Below are 23,898 nucleotides of genomic sequence, written 5' to 3' on the forward strand. Positions count from 1 at the left end.
GTGGAAAATAATAAACTATCTTGAACAAAGCCATATTGATATATAATTTCAGATTTTTAGACATGCTGGAATAAATCTGGAGTAACTTGTAGGAGGTACTTGTAGGAGGTCTGAGAGGTTAAAATCTACCCAACAATGTTTTCCGATATTCAAATAACTTAATCAGTAACCAATATACTTTTACAGTTATTTCAAAATGTTTTAACATAATAACGTAATTTGTATAATGTTTGTGAAGACCTTTGACCCAAAAAGTAAGCTTGTTGTGATGCAGCAGAACAAATAATAGACACCTCCCGAAATAAAACGGACCGGAATGGACAATTCTTATTTTTAAGATCTGATTGGTCAATGAACTTTTCCTTTCTTCCGATCATTCTGATCCAAACTGAAAGTTAAAATCATTTCAAATTTTTCTTGCGGAAAGAAAAGAAAAAAACAATAAAAACAAAAGAATAATTAGTAAATTTAGGTATTTTTTTTGTTCCGTTACGCTGTTGAGTGAAAATTCAGCCTTAGATTCATAAAAGAATTGTTATTATTGGATTTTGAGAATGATTAAATAATCATGCGTGTGTAGCTTAATTTAGTTACAACACAAAGTATAGTTCTAGTGGTCTTGCTTCCTAATTTTTGCATTTTTGTGATCTTTGTGAAGCTTACCTCCCGCGAAAAAGTTGATTTCATATGGATGAGGTTCAGAGATTTTGAGATTTTAGTGACAATCAACGAGCGAGTTCCGAAACAGCTGGTGTCCAGGGAGCGCTGTAAGCCCCCTGGACACCAGCAATTTTAAAGTCCTAAAACATGTAGAACAGCTCTACCTTGGTCTTCAGAAAAGCTTTGTTTTGTTTCTCTTTCAACTGGGGCACAGTCCCTTTCCATGCCTGAAAGAACTTGAAAAGGTTATTCCCCGTTTTTAGAAAAAAAAAAAAAAAAAAAAACGGGCCAGAAAAGAATAAAAATAAAAAGGCTCTAGATTGCTGGAAAGTGCAACGTTTTTTAAATACTTTTTCAATTATTTAGTAAAAATTTTATTACTTAGCAAAAAAGTGAAGGATGGGGCGGGGGGCGGTTAAGCCCCCCCCTAGTGACGCCGCCCCTGATTTACATCACCACGTACATTGATAAACTCTTGAAACAACACCTCATTTTTTTAATCAATGATGTTACGCATTAATTAACATAATTATCAAAACTTCTATGTCAAAAAAATCTTAAGAACTAATAAAAATTTTTTCCAAAAAAATCAAAGGATTTATAGACAACCTTTGAAGGTCTTTCATATGAAGACAACTTGTTTTTTCGCAAGAGTTAAGTTTTAATAAACCATTGTAGGTGGTTACTTATTTATGTTCAAAATTTAGGATCTTATATTTCTGTTTTCTATCTTTAATTTAGAAGGATGAATTTATTACAGGTACACTGAACTTAAACTAAAAACAAAAAATTAGCTTTAACCTAAAATTGTTCTTCTTTTGTTTTTTAGGTGTCATAAGCATTTTATGTTGTATTTGTTGTTGTAGCTCAGAAAGAAAGATTTCAATCTTCACATCCCAGCTGCATTGTTCTTATAAATTGTTCTTATAAAAATACCTACAGATTCTCCCATCCTGGTTTTTCTCAAATGAAAAATTAAGCTTCTGCGAATAAACATCACGTGACTTCAGTTAACCACGACCAAGTCACCACTTCACATTTTTGTTAAATTTTTGAGCACCTTTTCAAAAATCCTCAGCTTAGGAATATACTTGAGAATTATGCTGCGTTTGAGCTGTAACACTACATTCAAACTTCAATTTTTAAAAAAATTCGTATGAATTTTTATCATTCTCGAACGTTATATATCTGTATGCATCGTCACACCCTCCATCAGAGGTGTTATTTAAGCAGAGGAAGGACTTAACTTTTTTATCTGAATAACAAATTAAAATACAATGAAACGGTAAGGAGAAGAGCAAGCGTGTGTCATAAATCATCCCTTTTTAATAATTTATACAAATCTATTTTTTCTTAAAAATTGTTGCAGTTTTTAGAAAACAAATAAATATTAAATGAAGAAACAATGCCATAATAATCTATGCAGCATTTTTTTAAGTTAAGTGTTGAATAAGGGAATAAATATGTACAATAATATAAGTTACTATATAAATTTTCTATATTGATATTGAGTGGATGAACCAGACGGAGAACAGTTTTAGGTTTCTGCGCTTTCCATACCTAACTTTAACGAAGCAAAGTGGACATATCTCTTTTATTAATACCTCCTGGGTATCGACTCTTAAGAGAAACAAATCACTGCATCAATTATAATAATTATAATAATTTAAATAATTTATGATGATTTTTTACATATTTTGCAGCATATAATATAAAAGCAATTTTTTCACATCTAAATAAATTATGGCATCTGTAATATGTATTTGATATGTTACTATCTGCGGATGAGTGTCCTTCTGTATTTTCTTTAAGGAGAGAGTGACTTCGACACTTTTTTTAAAGAAGCTTGTAACTTAGTTTCATAACTTCAACATAAAAACTATCTCTGCGTGTTGCAAGTTTTATCTCCTTCTAAATTTAGTCGATTAATCAAGACAACATTGCCTTGGTGGTCTGAAATTACTGGACAGACTCTTCTTAGATACTCCTGCTAATGCAAGTGGGACGTGGTGTGGTTACACGAACCTATCTAACTATCACAGGTTTTGATATCGCAGTACTGCCATGTGGACCTATCTTTGCCGTACGTCGTAAAGCACCACGGTCGCTCCTTTTCACCACCTGGGTTACGGCAGTGATTGTGTCTACCGAGTCCATCTGCTTTGTTTGAAAGTTTATATTTATGTGAATGTGGGTATTTTTTGTTCCATGGTTGGCACATAACACCCTTCTCTGTATAGTCTAACTTTCCTCTATAATCCCGTCCTTTCGTTTTCTTGCTAACGCAAGTTCTAGTACTCTCACGACTGGGAAGCACATTGCATTTGTACATAGCTCTGACTTGAGCTACATCAAGATAGGATAAAACTCTTCGTTGTCCAATCTCTGGTTTTAAGTATCTGTATTTCTTTTGAATTCTTATCGTTGGCTTGCCATTCTTTGAGAAAAATGTTGGGCCATAGTGCATAATTGACCAGAAGTCATAAGCGTAACCCATGCTGTTGACATCCTTCTTGCTCAAACGACCTAAATAAGAAAGCGTTCACGGTAAGTCATGGTATTCAAAAGTTTTCAACAACAGGTAACATTGACATTTATGATATATCTAATATTAATATATTAGATATATCATAAATCTAAAATATATACCTTATGAAAATATAACAATAATAATAATGATAACAAAGATTTAATATGTAAATACTTACGGAATTGTAGCTTTTGCCCACTCATTATATTATGTCTGACAATTTTGACAAACGAGTCGCGGTCTCTTCTCGATTGTTCATGCCAAAAACCAATAGCATGACCAATTTCATGGATAACGGTTCCTTTTTCTCCACATCCTTCTCCTATTGAGATAAGTTGTCGACCAGGAACATATGGAAATTGGTTTATTCGTGTGTCTGTCCGACCAACTTGAGACCAACATCTGCAACAAACAAACAAAAAACAAATTGATTATTTCTGAAGAATGCCTCTACGTCATTAAGCTTAAACATTTCCGGGGATGAGTGTGAATAGAATTCACAATGATTTCGATGGAAGTTAGTCTTTCCTGAACTTATCTGACAACGTTGTATGTGAAAGAAAACAAGATAAAAGCTCGTGTTAATTGAACACCCTTATTCAGTTAATTCTCACTTAGTTAAGATATTAACATAATTCAATACAGGTTCACTGATCTTTTGAGTGAATACTGTAAAGGGTGTATTACAGCCAGGAAAGACTTTTTCAGAAGGAAGGACGTGTTCTATTTCTGAAACAAAACCCTTATTGAAATTACCTGATGCGAAGCTTATTAAGCTATTCAAGTCAAATTCTCGAACTTCTCTTCTAATTATCCACTTAGCGTTTTGCGCGTTTTGTTGTTTCAATAGGTAGTGAGTTATAAAGGCGACGGAAGAAGGTTTTTTTTAGATATAATATGCTTATTGTTCAAAACACAGTCTCACTAATTAAGATAAAATAGTTTTTAAGCTTGACAAAATATGATGAGATCCGTTTTTTTCTAACAACCGTCCGTTAGTACTTTAGGTTATAAAAAAGGGTAGCAAAGAGGTAGATAACTTTGACGTAATACCCTATGTTCACTTATTCTGTTGTACGGATACTTTGAACAGTAAAATATAAATAGCTCGTGGGATTGTGAATTGAATAAGATATTAAAAGGCTTTTCTTCTTATAAATTGAATTGAGAGAATGTTTAACACGAAACCGTTAGGAAGTAGTTCTTTATCTGCTTTGATTCCGACATTCTGTGATTTATCCCATTTAATCATGATTTTTTCACAAAAAAACATCGAAGGTCTTTGATTTATGGCTTTAAGCCGCGCAATGATGACATTGCTCTTGAAGCAGTGGAATGCCAAAGAAAGCTCTTTCGGAACCTTGTTGTTACTTTAAATAAAGTATAAAAGAACAAGGGAAACTTACCCTGAGTTGGTTTTTGTAAACAGAATATGATCGACCGGACCGCCCCCAAATCTTTGTTTGCTGATGCTTTCTTCCGTGCCTGGAGTTTTATCCAGACGCACAAACTTTAGACAATGTTTCAACGACTTTTTCCAATGTCGAATTCCACGTTTTAATTCCATTTTTGTATCTCGACCTAAAGGAGAAATATTTTTACTTAATACTTAATTCATTTTCCTGCATGTGTCGACTTGAGCATAATACGTGTCATTAAATTGACGACAATGTCAATCTTGGTATAAAAAAACTTGATACGTCGCATATGTCAATATCTTTATACACCTTTAAGTGAGTAAACGTTCAAAGTCAATTTCTTTCCTGCTAAACGTTCAGTTGATTCACATGTAACGAGAAATTGTTACAAAGGTCCGCACATATATGCTATGATACCCATCTCGTATTTCTTATTCTTGCTATGAGATTTATATAGTACTATATATATGCTTGCACATGGTTTTTTTACACGTGCAACATATATTTTATATGCGCGCATAAATCTTGTCTGAATATACATAAAGAAATTATTAAATGCTTTGACGTTGTGGAAATCCTACTTAAAATTTGTTAAAAGCAATTCATTTTTTTGATAGACTCACTTAAGTGGCCAATTTTAAAAGCTATTTAACAAATTTGTGGTTCTCATACAAACGTGCGTTGTGATATGTTTGTACAACGTTGTTATAAATTTATGAAGGACTTACTGAAGCCTGAGTCAATCTTGTAATAGACAGTGTTGTGCTTCCATAGATATTCTTTTTCTCTGCTTCTCGCAGCTCTTTTTTGCCGGTAAATACGGTCGATTTTTAGCTCCATTTTCTGCACTAAATCCAATCGCATATCTCCTTGAAATAAATCTTCAGCTATAAATAGAAAAATAATTATATTTAAATAAAAGATTCATCTATGCAAACGTTTGGCTAAAATTTTTGAGTTTATATTCTCTAGAGGAAGAACTAATAAATATCTCATGCTAAGAAGAAACAGGCAAGACGGTTGATGCTATGTTGTCGCCTCTCCTAACTACAGGGAAAAAGTTGATCTTTCTGGTGCCAAACCACCAATCACCGACGTTGGTTCTCCATCTCTAAAGAAGGCCCTTGTAAAAACGACTGGAAAATTTCTCCCCAGTGCTCTCGACGCGACATACGTATTTAAAAAATATTTTTCTAAGACTCATAAATCATTATCGCTCACTGTTATTTGATCTATAAAAACAAATGGTTGAAAGAGTACTAAGCCGGCTTTTCCTTCTTGAACTCGTAGTACAGTGTTTTGTATAGAACTTGTGACAATTGTAATTAGTAAAACCCCAAGGAAGAGGCGACACAAGTCCTTTGTTGTTATTTTTTTCTTTTCGGTTTAAAGACATACTTAAGAATAAGATCACAATTAACACATTTTCTCACTTCCGAAAGATATATGCGAAAATTGGAGTACTTCAAACGATAAGGCCGAATATTATTTAATTTGCGTAATCCAAGTTTTAATTTTGTTTTTAATATATATTCTTTGTTCTTTTTATTTTTTACCTTTTGTATGGTTAATATTGACTTTCCAGATTTCATTTCGAACTCGATGTGGGGCGTCATGCTCGGGCGTTTCAAAATCACCGGAAAAATCTTCATCATCGCCATCATCTGTATCATCTACTGAGCTTTCATAACTCGGAGCATCCATAAATATCGGCTCCGCAGCATCGTCTGGTTTCGGGAGCGTTCTCACAACCGTTAAAAGTTCATTCATTGCCACAAGTGTAAAGAATAAAGTATTAATAGAGAATTTCATGTCTGCAACTTTTCCTTTAGTCTTGTATAACTGCAAAATTAATTCTGTATAAAGAGGTGGTACCAATGATAAAATGTATACTTGCTAATATCATCAAATAACTCAAATCTGTTCATTAATATTTTATCAATCTAAAAAATAAATGATTCATATAAATGTACATGTAAGATATATTTACTTATCTAAAATATTATTTCTAAGATACAAAGATGCATGAGGTATGTTGCCTGATGCTACTTCGATGAGATGCGAAGTCTAACTGATTTATTCTATTAAAAGCTGACTTATTTACAAATGACATAACTACTTTACCTTTCCACAAGTGTCGTCACAATAGAAAGCATTTTATGTCATTTTCAAAGGAGGAGGAGTTCTTGTCGTTAAAAGAGTTTTATAAGGAACCCGGACAAAATGAACAGACAATCAATCAATCAAATATAACACAAGGTTGTCAATCACACTTGAATACATGTTGAACAATTAAAAGTAAGTAAATTTTTTAAGCTAACAAAATCCTTCGCTAATTGTATTATAATTAGAAAAATAAAAATAAGATCGGTTATTTCAAGCAGGGGGTTATACTGTTGTGACAGGGGGAGACATAATAAATCGTTGATATAAATAATAATAATAATAATAATAATAACAATAACAATAATAGTAAGAGAAAAAAACAAGCACATTTATCGGTATAAGTCGAAATATAAGTTTCTTTTATCTCCGATTTTAACTTACGTCCATATCTCTGGACAACTTTGTGGAAATAAAAATAACAAACACAAAACGAAAACCAAACCAAGAATTGAAAAAAGCTAAAAAACAAAATATTGGTAAACAGAGGCAAATATTGTACCTACATATAACAATAATAAGCGAGACAAGCTACAAGAACACGTGATTATCGCAAACCCTACCTTACACAGGGAGATAAAAGCTGGAGAAGAAGTTCATTTCTTGGTAGACAAGTATTAAAAAAATAACCTTCACCGTAATAGTTGCGGTTACGGTGAACAAAACAAAAGCCAGTAATGACGATTTCACCAAATCTCTGTTCTCTTTATATTCAATGTGTGAATATATAAGTGAATTAAACCTTTTCTTCTTAAAATTATATCTTAATAGAGACTTTAAAAGATGCTAAAAAATTGAAAACGTATCGTGCCAATTCGAAGCGCGTGCAGTTATTCTAACCGGATGTATATCACATGAGAGCGCTGTTTTCTAAGATGCATGTAAACCCAACTGCTGACACCGAAGTAAAAAAATTCTACAAATGTCATACGCAAATTACAAATATTCTCACTTTTTTTGTCTCTTTTATTTAAACGATTAAAAAAACATTTTCACGAATGTCCCGCATGTGTTTTTTTCTCCCCCGTCAGTAATATCTTGAAAAAAGCGAGCCAAAGCACTTGCAATGAATGAACTTCTTCTTTGTTTTGGATATAACGGTATAATTTACACAACATATAAAAAACCGACAAATGCGATTCTTTTAAATTTTATACTTGCTTATGACGTATGTTAAAACGTTAAAATAGAAATGCGAGCTGTGATAACAACGGAATAAGGATTTCTAATGACTTGCGGAAGACAATAGGTGACCCAAGCTACTCTTTCCTGAACATTCCATCAAAGAATTAAAACATAATATCAGAAGGATATAAAATTGCAAAAGTCAGATCCCGTCGAACAGAATGGTAACCATAACAACGTTATTCTAAAGTATATGAGCATTCTTAGTTTATTCAATAACCATGTTGGGTTCTTTCGAATCACGTGACACCTGCATGAAGCTGAAGTACATTTTTATGATAATACTATAATAATAATGCCTCTATGAATGATATCAGTAAAATTTTTTGGCATGGTATAGTAAAATCAGAAGAACGAAACAGAGTGGATTCTTTCTACCTTGAAATTATAAGGGATTAAACAGCTTGTTTAAAGAAGAATATGTAACATTAAGAAAGGGATTAAAAGAGATAAAATTACAAAAGTATTCAAGTTAAGGAGAGTCCAGACTGCCATTCAGATGAATTATCCCTCGACAGTTTTAAGAGCTCTTTTGTGGTTGTATATGTGCATTCATGTTATTCTCTGCTATGACGTACCTATATTATTTCTGGTTTGCGAGGTGGCAATATGTTTGTCATTCTTGTTCTATGCATGATGACGGTAAATTTTGTGTAATCAGACAATATTGTAGTTGTTTACATGCCAATTGAGACGCCTTCTGAAATCACATTAAACGTGACCCCTAATTATATATAGCTGTGTTGTTTCCACATAATTTTTAGCAAAACTTTATATGGATAAATTATGTGTCTGTTACTGACAAACTTAGAATTCAGGCTCTTGTTGCTATGACTTGACACTGTTAACAGTAGCAGCGTAAGTCATAACAGCATCTAGTAAACAAATATTTAGCGGTAAGGGTAAATATCTCTGTTTGTTCAAAATGGCTGCGCACAGCTCCATTCTGGGTCTTTTGAAAAGTAAATAATTTACTGGCTGGAAAACTCTTGGATATTTTCATGGGTTAACGTCTAGTATATAAAACAAAATCCCGGACGTCATTTTAAAAATTAGCTAGTATGGTGTATTATTTACTGACTTGTCTTCTCGCCGTCGGAAAGAACATGCTTTAAACTTCCTTTTTAGCATAAACACGCGCAGAATCATTCAATTTAATTAAAAATATGCTAACCATCGTTTCTGATTAAATTCCAGCGGATTGATCAAGAGAGAATACAACCTACAGATCCTGAGCCTATGTGTAATTTTTAATGAACTATGTGGTACGTTGCGTCATCAATTTGCGCTAGAAAAAGCAACATTGTTATGATATTATAAAAGATTTAGTGAAAGGAAAAAACATGGTCATCCATTACCTTAAGCTGGAAGGAAGGTCCATGTCGATGGTCTTTTGAATATTGAATCATATCAATAGACTAATCTAAGTATTCAGGATATTGAAATTGACATAAATTATGCTTAAAAGGATAAAACTTATAAATGGGTGTTCCTTTCTTTAATTACCTTCTTAGGGCGAGCCACTTTTTTAAATCGAAAAACAGAGTCTGGTTACAAATTAAGCAGTCCTTAATCGGAAACAAAATAGAATTGAGATATCAATCTTTATAATTAATACCCTTTTATTTTAGCTTAAATCTTCCTGACGAATAAGTCTCCAGGCACAACACGAAACAGCAGTCCTTTTTATGCATTACAAAATGAAAGAATAAAAAGAGGGAGGAGAAAGAGGATGGTCATTTTCACACTCACAGTTAGCTTGTCTACTATACCTTTGCAGGCATAAAGCTCTAAAAGCTTAAGTAAATATTAAGACACGTTAAAACTTTAAGTGTTAAAAGCACAAGTTTACTTACACGTTGGTTGTTTACCTTTGCGTTGTCTTCTCAAACAGAAACCTATGTAGGTTCGTCGTGAGAAAAACAATTCTTCCTCTGATTTATCTCAAGTCAAAAATTCTTACATTATTAATCATTATTTTTGTTGTATTCATTTTCACGCACTGTGATTAAAAAAGAAAACAATGTACAATCATTTAAAACGTGAAAGAATAACCAACGGAAATATACAGTCACTCGCAGCTAGAGTTACCATTTTATTTACAAAAACTAATCTGTTTGATATTCGTATGTGATAAAAATAAACAGTACGTATATTTGTGTAACGGTTTTCGTTGTTGTTATAGAACTCCCGTTAAGCACACAAAATGCTAACTTGTTCTTTCCCACATCAAACACCTTTGTTTTATATTCTTAACTTGCCAAAATAAAATAAAATAAAATAAACAGAATTTACAAAATAGATTAAAGTGTCAAGTTATATTCTTATTTTGGACATTCCTTTATTTGTTTACTTATTTATAAACACTGGCAACGATAACCGCAAAATCGATCTTATATTAGAGCGAATTTAAATAATTTAAAGCGCATTATATGCATGAAAGATTGTCGTCTGCATGTAAAGAAAAAAAACTTTAGATAAAGCCCTTATGAAAAGTAATTAACTAACTTATTGAGCTGTGTCAATGTCAGATAGAAAGGGAACTGTGGTTATTAAAGATATAGCAATTAAGGAAATCACAGGAACACACACATAATACAAATGATGTCTACTAAAGAAATTATTTACGTAAAAAACAAATAACAACAACAGCAGACAAACAACACAAATAATAAATCACATCCTTTTCTTTTGAATGTCGAATATCAGAATTAGTACATACATCTGGTAAGAAAAAGCAACTTTTTAAAACTGTCAATAATAATGACTTTAAACGCTCTGTTTGACGAAAGCAAAAACAAAGACAGCAACAAAAACAAAAATACAAAAAAAGAGAAAAAATATAACAAATGACACAGGACAGGACAAGGCAGAACATAGAAAAACAAAAAACAAAACAAAGAAAAGGAAACAAACAAAGACAAAATGAAAAGCCAAAAAACAATAAAAGCATCACAAAAGACACTTTTCAATTCGTCATGGCCGATATGTCATGGCTGACATTTAATAAAAACGAGAAATATAGTTTACTGAAGTATCCCAACAATCAATCATGTGTTATTTGAACATAACCACAGCATAAATGATTTGCTTGTCTGTCTTTTAATGTTGAAATTACCAAAGACTTATTATTACCAATGTTTTTTATCTTTTTTATATCAAATTTATTAGTATTAGCGGTTTTCGTGCTAAAATTGATTAGGACTTAAAATTTAGTTCGTAATTTACAGTAATAGCAGTATGGACAGGACTTGTAACGATCTCTTTTTCTTTTCCGTAGCTTAGTTATGTAAAAAGAGGATTCTCGGTATTTTCATTAGGAAAGTAGCAACGAAGCAAAATGACGACTTCAAGCAAGTTTCCAATCTCCTAAAAGCTATGTTAATGAAAACAAATAGATAAAATCTTCTAAAGATGCAATCTTACTTTTTCAACGAAGACAGAAAAACAACAAAGATAGATGTCTCGTTGTAAATCATATAATATGACTTAATTTCAGATTATCAGTGTGGAAAAGCAAAGCTAACCTTGACTGTGATTATTCAGGATGTAGAACACAATAAGCAGAGGGAATTGAATTAGAACACAGTCTGACCAAAGATAACATAAGACTAGCTGTATGACGTGAAACGGAGTTTGATGTTGAAATAGGGACGATCAGCGCGACAATAATGAGTATGTAAGGCTTTAGATAGCTAGCTAGAATCCATTCGTTGTTCAAATTGAAATTCTTAATCACTGTGAAATTTTTTGAAAATAATGTAATTGAAATTACCTTTCTGAAATAACTTAAATAAGTTTCTTAATTTCAGTAATTCCAATGCAGATTGGCTGCAAAAACGCGATTAAATGTTCCCTGCATAATATTAGTATGGTATGCTTATATTGACCACAATCTCAATTACTCTTCAATTGCATAAAAGCTTTAATTTCCTGCAGCAATTGGTACTAAGTTTTTCCATAATGACCTAATTACATTGTTTCTTATCCCGTCTAAGTACTGACGTAAAAAGAACAAGCATAATTCTATTCCAATTGGTCTCTCTCTAAAGGTAATTTTTCGCTTATTGCAGCAAACATTCCATAGCCACGACTGAATGCAAAGAATGTCACCAAATGTCGTGTTTGTTGTTTTGTTCATTAGTCATTGTTGCAATTTCAAATTTATCATAATTTTCCCTCATCATGCCGCAATGCATTGCACTCATATCAATATAATCAATAATAATTTCCCATGCTTAAGTTTTAATTTCATGCACCACCAAGGTGATGGTCTAACATCAATGTGACGTAGGCGCAATAATGCAGAAGATGACTTTCCGGAGACTCTGCACATTTTATGCAGTTTTGACATATTTGTGTACATGTTGCTAATATTGATTACAGATATGGTAATTTAGGACAAATTGTCCTTGTGACCACAAGTAAAGGGTTTGAAATTTACTAGTAATGAAAAACATGCCGAATGGAATTTATGGTAATTTCTAGTGCTAAATTAATCTTCCTTCTAATCTACTATATCAAATCTATTTTTTTTTTTGACTTATGCTCTTTTTTAACACTGCTTCAATGATGTTTTGATCACTGAACTCACTGACATATGCAGTTAAAGATGTTTTTCGCTGATAATTATGCTGGTATGAGATAAAAGGAACCATGGTAAAATTTAATGTCAGTGGAAACCAATGGGTGATTGAGAAGTTAAAGAAATCTAAATTAGAATCAGGGCAGCAAGCTAACATAATTTTGCTAATCAAGCTTGCATCCACTAAATTTTCTTTTTTTGAAGCGCTTTGTGTAATACACAAAAAGAGTTCCTTTCACAAATTTATTTTAAGAACAAGCTAAAGACACAAGAATACAAAATGGATAATATTAGAATACATAGTGATTATCAGGAAGTGTAGTTAAACTATACAGGATACAAAACTTGAAAAAATGGATATTTTGGTAACCATACAATAACTTAACCATTTTTTTATTTACATCTTAAAAAAGGGAAGTACGTTTCACAAGTTATGTGACTTTTGCACAAAACAATTGGACACATTCTTTCGTTGGGGTTACGACCCTTCAATTCTTATAAAATGTTTATATTTTTAGGTTTCCGTTCGTGCCAACAAAAATCGTTTTTAAAGGGTATGTTTTTGTAGCATCATAACTTAAATAGTCATTAGAACCAAAACTGGAAAGTTAGAATGCTTTAGATTTTACATAATAAGGCAAGGAGAATCTTTGATAGTAAAGAGCCGATACGAATTTTTTGTTGCCACCCCTTATAAGTGGGCCACTAGCCTTCCTATTTTATCGTGTTTCTTCGAGCAAGAAGCGAGTTGTTATGCGTACAACACGACCATTTTCTACAAAGTAACGATGCAATAGATAATAACTAGTTGGTAGGCCGTCAATAAATCCACAGATTCGCTTGTCCTTTATATATCGCATTTCGTGTTTCTATAACACGACTTTTTTCTCGCGTACAAACAGACAGACGGAATACGGCTATTGTTAAAGAGACTAGTCGTTAGACCGTAAGATTTCCAGGAATATGTCCGTCATTTTCGTTTTTTTTTTTGCGGACAGACAGACAAAATAATGAGTAAGTTAATTTGAGGCGCTGCATCTCACTGAGTGAAGTGAATGATTTGATGATGTTGAGATCAGAACACTCTGTAAATAAATTACCTCCCTTTCCTGTTTACCCTCATTTTGACAGTTGTTGTTACGTTATTTCGAAATTATTTAAAACCCATTGCTCTCTTTTCTACTGTCTTTTAGGCGCTCACCTTGGATGGTTTGTCGCAGGCGGCTGTAAATTTAGAGATGTGTTGACTTGTTTAAATCCCTTTTCCGTATAATTGTAAACGAACCGAAATTGTATGAGTGTTGCTGCTTTATCTTAGAAAAGACTTTTAGACTTTTTAGAGCGCGCTCATTTGCCGAAATCACCATCTGAATATCCTATACGTTTTCTTTTTAATTTTTTTCCCGATCATTTTTCAGTCATTTTTAAAATCTTGTTAAACAAAAAACATTGCATTACCTGTTTGTTTTTGTGTGACATGGAAACGTGAAGTATTTTTGCGACGTGGTTGATTAAATTTGGACAAGAGGAAGTAGCGGGAATGATGCATAAATTAAACAAAACATATATTTGCTAAGATTTAAAGGTTTAGCAACACAAAAACCAATTCCTAATCTTTATACAAAAAAAGGAAACACAAATTGTTGGTGAGATTGCTGTTTTGTTTTATCAATACAATTGTGTGTACTGGGTGATGACAATCGTAAACTGCCCAACTATTTTTTAATTGGATCTAAAGTGGATCTAAATTGTGACACGGTAATGCTTTGCAGTACTTTTTCACTAAACACTACGCGCAATATGATATACAAATAGACCTTTTAAACTGACTCGATGATTTCAATGCATAACAGTTCTAGTCACCTTATCCGGAAAAAGGGAAAAGTGACGAAAAATTTTTCCCGACAAAACTAATTTCAGGCCTGACAGATAATTTCCTTCAACTAATGGGTCCAAGCAATATGATTGGTTTGTCAAATAAAAACCTTCATCAATTGACAAAGAAATATCTATTTAAATAAATTACTGAATATAATAGAACAAAAACAATAAAATATTTGTCGGGGAAAAAATAGAAGTTACAAAAATTTTTTCCGATAAAAACTTTTCTCTGATAAGATATAGGGCGATCATTATATAACCGTAAGGATGAGCTGAAAGTAAGGCTAATATTACCAAATGTTATATCACAATCTACCGCGTAGTAACTCAACTGAGTGTTTTTTCATCTACTGATGACGCAATTCAATTATTGCAAAGATGAAAATGTACATGTAATTACAATGAAGTTGGCAGCCTAAAACATGGTTTACCACAAACAAACTAGTCTCAAATATCTGACCTTTATCTGAACTCACCTACAAGGAGAACAGTCTTCTAACCGGCGTTCATCTCATGAAAATTGATATATTGATCATATGCAATAAACTTTAAAAGCACTAGTTTATATAGCATAATTTAGTCTTTAATATATATTTTTTTTCATCAAGTAATTCTTGATGTTACTTTCTCTTAGAGATAGCATCATATAAGGAAAAATTCAAATATCACATTCACACATCAAAGAAAAGCTTGAAGCAACAGCGAAGTGACAAAACCAGTAACAATTATAATTGCCAATCAAATGAAAAAGATCAGAAAATTAATATGCAATATAAGGGACCTTTTTACTGATTTCAAAATGAGATAATTTGGATTTTATATATATCTTAAGTACCTTTTTATTCGCTGAAAGCTGAAACATATTCATACCATGAGGCAGTAACCACTCATTATGATCTCCTTAGCTTGAATATTGTACCTCGACAGAATAATTTTTTTAAATTAACCTTAATGTTTCAAAACTTCTGGGTGGTGAGGAAGGAGTAATGGAAATGTTTAGGCCATCAAGGTGTAATAAGGAAATCACGTTCAAAGGATTGTACCACATTAGTATATTTGCGTGATATAATGTTTCGTTTTAAATCTCGGAAATAACTATGCACTTTTTAAGTACTTTGTAAGTATTTCTTTACGTGTGCTATCTAAAGACATACCTTTTAAAGACCTGATTATTCCAGCATGGGTAGTTTAACAGTCAGGTTGAGGTAATGGGTTATTGATAATAAACCTCTGCTAAGATCTTATAATGGTAATTGGAAGGTTAGGATGGATACTTACAGATTATAAGTTTTTCAGAGAGGCGGGTGCAGTTGATTCTTGTGGGTGAAATTACATAGTGAGTTTTCTTTGACTAAGCCGTCATTGATAGCAGTACTATGCAAGAAGGCCTACTAAAAGAAACCTTTTGTTAAATAACTATTTTCCGATATGACAAATCTCTTTGATGTAAATAAAAACTATATTATAACAGGTGAATTTTAAAACACAGGACACTTAAGGGATGCTTAATAAAAAGAAAAAAATAATTACCGTCACTGACGTGAAAAAAAGAGAACAAACTGTTAAGGATATCGAAAACATGTTTTAAGGTCTTTTTAATTGTGATGTTCTGAACACGATAAGCACCATGATAAGGCAAATTTTAAGGTTACTAGGTGTGCCAAATAAGAAAGGAACTACATTAAATACAACTTCGGTCATTGTTAACGTTACTCTATCCTTCCGGAAAAATGATCCTTGCACTGTTTTTAGCTGGAATAACAATGCCTTTTCATCATTCATTATCAACTTATGACAAAACCAGTTGCTAGTTTATCCTTTTCGGACCAGGGAAGTTGGGGTTGAAAGAGCCTATTAGAAATATGGAATATTATAATTTAGACACCTTAAGATTGTAAAACTTTTTTTTTCAATGATTATATCTCGTCATTGTTGAAGCTTGTTTCATGTTTAGAACTTTATGATGATGTAATTTTCGACCGAATGAAGTCTTTCCCAATTTTCTCTGCCACAATTATCTTCCAAAATGCTAAAAACATTTATGCCAAGTTTTGTGGCAATAGGATGTCTCTTTCGTCACGTTGGGATGGCATTTATTAGAAGCTAAAAAAATTGCTAATGTTTTACCGTCTAATATGACTGTCATCATTGGCTCTATAAATTATAATATTGCAAGCAGGTGCCATAGTAGGCGTTTAGTTCTATTTTTGTCAACCATAAGTTTTTTTGTTACATCCTGCATTAGACCCACCCAACAAATTATACTTTTTAATGTCCATAGCTATGTAGCACAATAATTTTCCGCAGTTATTCTTAAAATTTCCTTCGTTAATTGCATCATTGTTTGTTTTTTACGAAACAACAAATGAACACTGATACGGATGTTAATAGCAGTCGAATCACACAGAAATGTTTTCTTTGCGTAAGGTTGTAACTTTCTTTTTAAGCCAAAACTAGCTCTTTGACTAAACTTCTAACGTTTTAAAAGATGTTGGTTTCTCATACTGTCCTTGGTGGGCCAGAAATTAATCTTCACGTGCCCATTTGAAACCAACGCATGTTTGGATGATCAATTCTGGAGATTATGCTTACAAGCAATCATTTACACCAACTTCATATTAAGCACGTTATTTGGTTAAATTCAAAATGTTAAACGAAACGTCAGTACGGCCCATTTTCCCGCTTTCCCGCACTTTCGCAAGCTCAACCTACAAAATTAAAACTTTTGAAGTCTACATTTTGTTGCTAGGTGTCAATTTCGAAGAATGGCTAAAAACGGTCATTTTTATAAAATTATGAACAGGATTGTAAGTACATATCTTCTTTATTTTTCATCCAGTTTGTTAAAAACCCTAATTTTGAACTTTTGTTTGCAGTAGAGAGGAGGTAACAGGATTCATAATTAATTACACAGTCATCCAGTTTAACAGATCTTCATAAAGGAGAAAAAAGTACATGTTTAATAGATAAATTTGTGAAATCATCTTTCGAGGCTATGGAAAACTGTATGAAAAAAACACACAGGGAGTTGCGAAAGAAGACAATTTATAAGTGCAGTTTCTATATCACGTACCATAAGATTCTTATTATTCTGAGGAAGTTTCCATAAGACTGTACTGTGTATATACAATACCTTTCATTCCTGTCTTCTTGACATTATTGTGAAATTATACTTAAGTAGTTCTCATGAAGTTTCACAAAAATATTTTTGGGTGTGAGTTGTAATAGTTGTTTAACTGTGGTTTTTATTGTTGTTTTTGTAACAAAACAAGCATATTAAAATCTTGCGAAAAAAAGCTACTAAATATGCCAAAAAATTGCTGCGAGAGAATTTGACAGAAAGAATTTCGCACGCAAACAAACAACATTTTGACATTTGACATCCCAAGAAGTGTTTTGCGTATTTAAAAGCATTTACAAATAACTTACAGGCCAAAACCGCATTTGATTGTCAAAACGCACCATTTATCTTGAAAGAGGAACTAAATTTCTGTGTACGATTGACTTTCAAAACAACATTATCTCGAGAGGTTGCCATTGTGTTGTTTTCCTTTTGAAAATATAACGACATTTCATGAATAGTGTCGGAGATTTGTCGGATGTTTCTTATATAATTTTTCTACTGTTTTTTCTATAATTATATTTAACACTACCAAGCCAATGTATAAAGTAAAGTTTCAGTAACTATTACAAAAATTTGGTAAAAGTTGGAAAGATTGCCAATAAGTCCGAATTTTTTCATTTTAAGCATAAAGTCCAAATAGCTAATAGAGATACCACAAAATGTGCTCACTTTAGGTCTTGTTCAAGAACGAAAGTTGATTTAACAGATTTGATCAAAATATATGGTTGAGCTAGTCTAGAATAACATCAGTAAAGTATATAGAAAATGATTTATTTAATAACATGATCTGATGAAAAAATAATATAAAAAATTGAGGGTAAATTTTAGCAAGAAGAGTTTCAACGTAGCTAATCCTTGCTTAAATGAATAAGTTAAATCTCAGTAATTTTAGTGTATGGTTTATAGAAAAGCTGTGGTGGGACGCATTGCTTTGATTTCCATGGAGAGCAATGCGAGCGCATTTGTGCAGGAAAATATAAACGACACATCACTACGACCAAAGAAATTTAATAAAACCTGTTTTTAAAAAATTGTAGGATTCTGCGCGAAATCTATTCTAGTGCTTTTAGGTCCGTTATGATCATGTATACCTCTCCTTAGCATGCTTGCTAGATGCGCGCGTTATATTTCATGTGAAAGCGAGTATTTACAGTCCATGCATAAACAAGATATAGATATCCAGTTAAAAAAAGAAAATGTTGTGTAAAAAAGGGATGTTCGAAACCAATTATCTGTAATTAGTGTTTACGAGTTCATTTTAACCATTAAAATAATATTTAATTTATTGTCAATTAGTAATAGATTTGTTCCACGCAATATTTAAAAGCTATAAAAAGACAATTGTATAAAAGGACGTATTGTTTCTGGAAATAGCAAAAAAAATTCAGGCCAAATTTATGATTCTTAAAAGTTCCGGCTGACAGAACAAAATGTTACGTTCTTTTTGTTTGTCAAAAATACGTGCGCAGTATCACATTTTTAAGATGATGCTAGTGCTTTGTTTACTGCGGAATATTGACGCAATTCAACAGCTGTTTATACACATTTTTAAAGGAATTCGGGATAGAAGAACAATTAACTTTTACCACACCAAAATTTTAGTCAGTGCAAAACAATTTATGCTACACATGGCTTTTGCATGCGGTTCTGTAAGAATTCTTTCTTAAAACTTTTAAAGCCATAGACATATCCTTGTTGAAATTCATGCTCTTATGGATTATTTTGTTGCAAAAAAAATGAGAATTCATTTTTTGCTATAGACTTTGGACATTAAAAAACGCTAGAAAGGATTAGTTGGACTAGGGAGTTATTTTAAAGCAATTCTAGACACCCTAGTCCGTAGTTGCTTTGAAAATATTTAAACACCTACCTATAAAAATACGGTATTGTCATTAACACATTATGCCGAAAAGTCTGAGCGGTTATTCAAGCCCACTTATTAAAAATATTTGGCTTAACGAAGGCCGTTTAATCAGACTGGTCATTGTCGATAGTTAAGGCGTTTGGTGTTTAAACAAAATTGAAAGGTTGGTGGCTGAATAGATCAACATCAAGGAAAAAATGAAAGTATTAATCATTAAAAATCACGATCTTACCTTGTTCTGCTTCTTAATATCTAACCATAATGAATTTTTTTTCTTTCATCTATATTATCATTGTATTTATACTTTATTTACAATCTTGATAAGATGTTTGAGATTTTAGTTACCATACCTCCATGCAAGAGATTTATCATAAGATGTGAAAAATAAAATTATTTATTTATGATGCCCAACTGAGTGTGATAGAAAAATATCAGTGGTATTCACATACTTTCTTATAGAAAACAAAGCAGTTATTTCATTCGCAAAATTGGTCAATATTTTTACTTCCTAATTTCGCTCAAAAGTTAATCCAAGCCTGACGTAACTAAATACAGAACAACTATATTTATTTATATCTTGTCGATCTTAACTCCTTTATACAAAGATTCTCCTTCATAAAGCGCACCAATGACGTTGAGAGAACAACACGAAATTGTTGTTTGCAATGTCAGTAACTTTTAAATTTAAGCCTTGAAGTTCACCGATTACTATTATCTAATCTTCTTTCGTTTATTTTGCGTATGTTATCCACTGCATTAAAACTGATAAAACCAAATATAACGCAACCGTTTCAGTAAGAAACTGAAAGCAACTGTGGTTAGAGGTAGGGGGGATTTGAGACGGCTGCCTATTTTATTCATTCTTTATGCTGGATATTCTAAATCGAAGCCGTGTTATCATCAAATTTCATATCTGAAAACGGACGTACAAGCTTTTTTTTATTCACGTAGATATGATAACGAAGCTAAAAAAATACAATGCACAATTGATGGTAATTAGAAATTAGCGACATGATTAGCAAATATCTGTGCATTTTTTATTACATGATTATCAACACGATATCGTCAACCTAATTATTTACTTAGTACTTGATGAATCTACCCTTGACGACCTGTGTTGCCATGGCATGGTGACATTATCTTTCAGAAACAGCAATGCACTTCAGACCAAAATTACTTATCTACAACGAATTCAATTCATAGTTCAATAACTAGTAGCTATCAGAGTTAGATAATTTTCTCTCATGCTGAGGTAAACAACAAGAACTGAATATTTTTTAAGGCTACGTTATATTGTCTAGCTGTGTTTGTTTAGTGGTGGGTGTGAGAAAGATGAAGAGAGATAAACAGAATATTTTTTAGAGGGAATAACAAGAAACATAGATTCTGTAGTAGAACAAAGTCATTCAAGAAATAGCTAGCGTAGATTTGAAAATTGAGTTCATATCATACTTATCAACAAAATTTAAATGCAACAATGGGATATAAACCTTTTTTAATGGTTAATTTTGATATTCTTCACTTTTGAGTAACGCAGGTAAAATACGTGGGTTGATTAATTAGTGTTTTAGAAAGCAGAATTAACATGTTTGTTGATAGAATCAATGTAACGAGCAATACGATTTTAAAAACAGAGTTTTAGTTTTTAATTCAATTATTTTTTTTCTTACCCTTGATAGACTAACTGCAGCTTCACGAAAGAATGTTTTTTCTTTCGATATTAAAGGACACAATAAAACACTGCACGTGGAGTTAGCATAAACCAATTGTAGCAATCCAATTTGAGTTTATTTCAACGACTCTTTTCAAATCAACACAAAAAGCTTTAAGAATACGCTGAAAGGGCTGACGTAGATCCTGATTAAATATTTTTATTTTTATTTCCCCTTTAACAAAAAGGTAATTAAAACAAACAAAATTAATTAACACAAACAATTTTGTCACGTGTCAATTAATTTGTTGATCAATATGTGTCATCACGTTTGTGTGTCATATATTCCTCACACGTGTATTCTTGCTACCAATCACCCGGTCTCACAACCCAGCAATTCATTGTCCGTAGCTTCATTTGTTTTTCTTAGCCAATGCTTATTTATGGTACAGGAAGATTTTGCGGTCGTCACTGCCAATAAATGGACAAAATCTCCCCGTCAAGCTATATCCATGGTGCAGCCAAAACATTGCAATAAAAACGTGCGACATCACGTGGTGCGGCATATAATAGGAATTATTAAAATGTGAAACAGTCTTGTTGTTTTCAATATTTTCATTATCCACATGCCCCTGGAAACGAGGTTAGCTAGCAAATCTGATATTTTTCTGCTGACGTAAATTCAAAAATTGCGATAAAAAGGTTGAACGTGTGATATTATTGGCAGGAAAATAAAAAGAAAAATTCAGAATAAAGAAGAAAATTTAGAAATACAAAGCTACACGCAAGGTTTCGAAATGTGAATGAAGATTTCTCTTGTTTTTGTTGTTACCGCGATCTAACTTCATCACGTTTGAAACAATAATGTTAAAAAGCCTTTGAAATAGATATAAAATATAAAATAAAATAACTTCATATCTAAAAATGGTCGTCAATTTAAAATTTTAGATGGAAAGGGGAAAAAACAAAAATTGGATTTGTCAAGAATTTTAGGCCAGTCAATATATTTATCCACGTTTTACCGTACAAAGCCGAGTTGAGAAATTTTAGGCCCTCATGGCTAAATTTTCTCAACTCGTTTTAATAATTTTAATTACTAAATGAAGTTGTCCCGAACCTAGCACTCATTTTATTTAAACCTTATCAAACTTATTTCATTCATAACACCATTTATAATATATTTTCTAAAGATTCACTTGTCAAATTCAGGTTTATCGGCGCCCAGAAAATTGGATAAATTCAAAAGCTGAAAAATTTTGATGACAGTGGACATTGTTTACATACCATACCAAGTTAACATCATTAATTCATTTTTGTTACTAAAGTTATAGGACTTAGCATAGGATTAATACCGTCGTTGCTGACATCATTTCCTTCATCAATAGCATCTTTACAGTTTTGCTCCATTCTCGGAAGAGTATCATTACATGACACAGTATTTGTTATTCATATGATAATAGAAGGGTCTTTCAACCATATTTAAACATTCTATACCACATCCTTTCTGATTGAAACCACGTTCATAAATTTTCTTCTGTCATTTCAGTAATGGTTATCGAATAATTTTTGATAAATGATACATTTTACGGCATCAAAATTTATTCACCAGGGCCGTCGACATTATGATGGGAGGGACACTTTTCTGTAGAGTTAATTTTTAATGTGAATTTGAAAAACGAATACATTTTCATTTAGTCATTTCATTGATTTCATTTCTTGATAAATCTTTATCTTTGTATTTTATTTTATAAAAAATAAAGATAAAATTTTTTAGCCAATCCAGAGCAAAAGGTTTTAGCCAATCCAGAGCAAAAGGTTTTAGCCAATCCAGAGCATCAAAATCTGAAAGTGGCTCCTCCACATTTATGTACATGTCCACAGCTTTGATCACACCCTTTAAAATAATACATGCGTTTAAAAGTGCAATAACTCATTACCAATTTGTTATCCGTCCAAAGTTCTTTTACACAAATTGCTCAGCTCATAACACGGCTCTAATGATGTATCAGATGTCCAACTTTTGAACAATTTTCCTCCCAAATATTTATTTTTTCTTAACAAGCATTATAGAAAGTCCACCCAAGTTTTCTTGTTCACACTAGGTTCTATTTTAAGTCCCACTGTTTCATTAGTAAATTTTGAAAATCCTATGGGACTTACAGGTGCTAATAAGTCTAAAATTATTTTGTTAACTTTTTTGTTCTTTTGTAATAATTTCGTATCTGGCAACTTTTCAACTTTTTAGGAAAAAAATTTAAAATCACATTTTAGGAGTTGCCCTTTCAACCGCGTTACTAAATGTGGTCCCAGAATTTTTTCAAAACACTTTCCGTATTTTTCTAAAGCTTAAACTATAATGCGTATTAACATAAGAATAAAAATTTATGCTAACCAGTCCAGTTGCCTTGTAATTTTTCAGGAAAATGTTGACGTCATAGCAAATATGCTGACTTTCTTTAACATTACTTAGCCATTCAAAATTTATTTGTGGATAATTTAAACAAAAAAAGACAAGATAATATTTAAACTCTTCAGAGGATTTCACAGCGAAAAGCTGTTCAATTTCTGGACAAAAATGGGGTTAACCCACCAGGCATCACAATATGAGACTTGATTAAAATCAAAGCTTGTTTATAATGCAATTTTTTTCTTTTTCTAATACTTAAATTTTAGATCCCATCTTAGATTCCAAGGAAACAGCCGCTTAATCGATGCTTAACTTCTTAAACTATTAGAGATTGACGGTGCTTATATCACCGGTTTTCTTTTACTGTTCTGCATTAGACGCCATTCTGTGTTTAAAAACCACAAAATGACTATGATCAGCTAGCAAAGAA

The 23,898-nt window shown here is 32.1% G+C and overlaps 1 protein-coding gene across 1 annotated transcript; it reads right to left on the reverse strand.

Annotated features, from left to right (window-relative positions):
• Window positions 1-2,030: 2,030 nt before the first annotated feature.
• LOC130645593 (protein SpAN-like) lies at window positions 2,031-19,848 on the reverse strand. The gene is made up of 6 exons (XM_057451632.1): window positions 19,643-19,848; window positions 6,165-6,551; window positions 5,337-5,495; window positions 4,597-4,771; window positions 3,369-3,592; window positions 2,031-3,186 (listed from the first exon to the last, which is right to left on the reverse strand). Exons 2-6 carry the CDS (start codon window positions 6,418-6,420, stop codon window positions 2,690-2,692), a joined length of 1,311 nt encoding a protein of 436 aa, XP_057307615.1. The 5' UTR covers window positions 6,421-6,551; window positions 19,643-19,848; the 3' UTR covers window positions 2,031-2,689.
• Between the last annotated feature and the right edge of the window lie 4,050 nt (window positions 19,849-23,898).

Source organism: Hydractinia symbiolongicarpus, chromosome 5 (genome assembly GCF_029227915.1).
Source record: "Hydractinia symbiolongicarpus strain clone_291-10 chromosome 5, HSymV2.1, whole genome shotgun sequence".
NCBI classification, from domain to species: domain Eukaryota; kingdom Metazoa; phylum Cnidaria; class Hydrozoa; order Anthoathecata; family Hydractiniidae; genus Hydractinia; species Hydractinia symbiolongicarpus.

Bases quoted from the DNA above. Each gene is read 5' to 3' on its own strand.
- LOC130645593 (XM_057451632.1), bottom strand. From the start codon at position 6,420: ATGAAATTCTCTATTAATACTTTATTCTTTACACTTGTGGCAATGAAT. The intron at 4,772-5,336 runs GTAAGTCCTTCA...TTTCTCCTTTAG, and splicing joins CAAGATTGACTCAGGCTTCA to GTCGAGATACAAAAATGGAA. The intron at 3,187-3,368 runs GTAAGTATTTAC...TTTCTTATTTAG, and splicing joins TGGGCAAAAGCTACAATTCC to GTCGTTTGAGCAAGAAGGAT.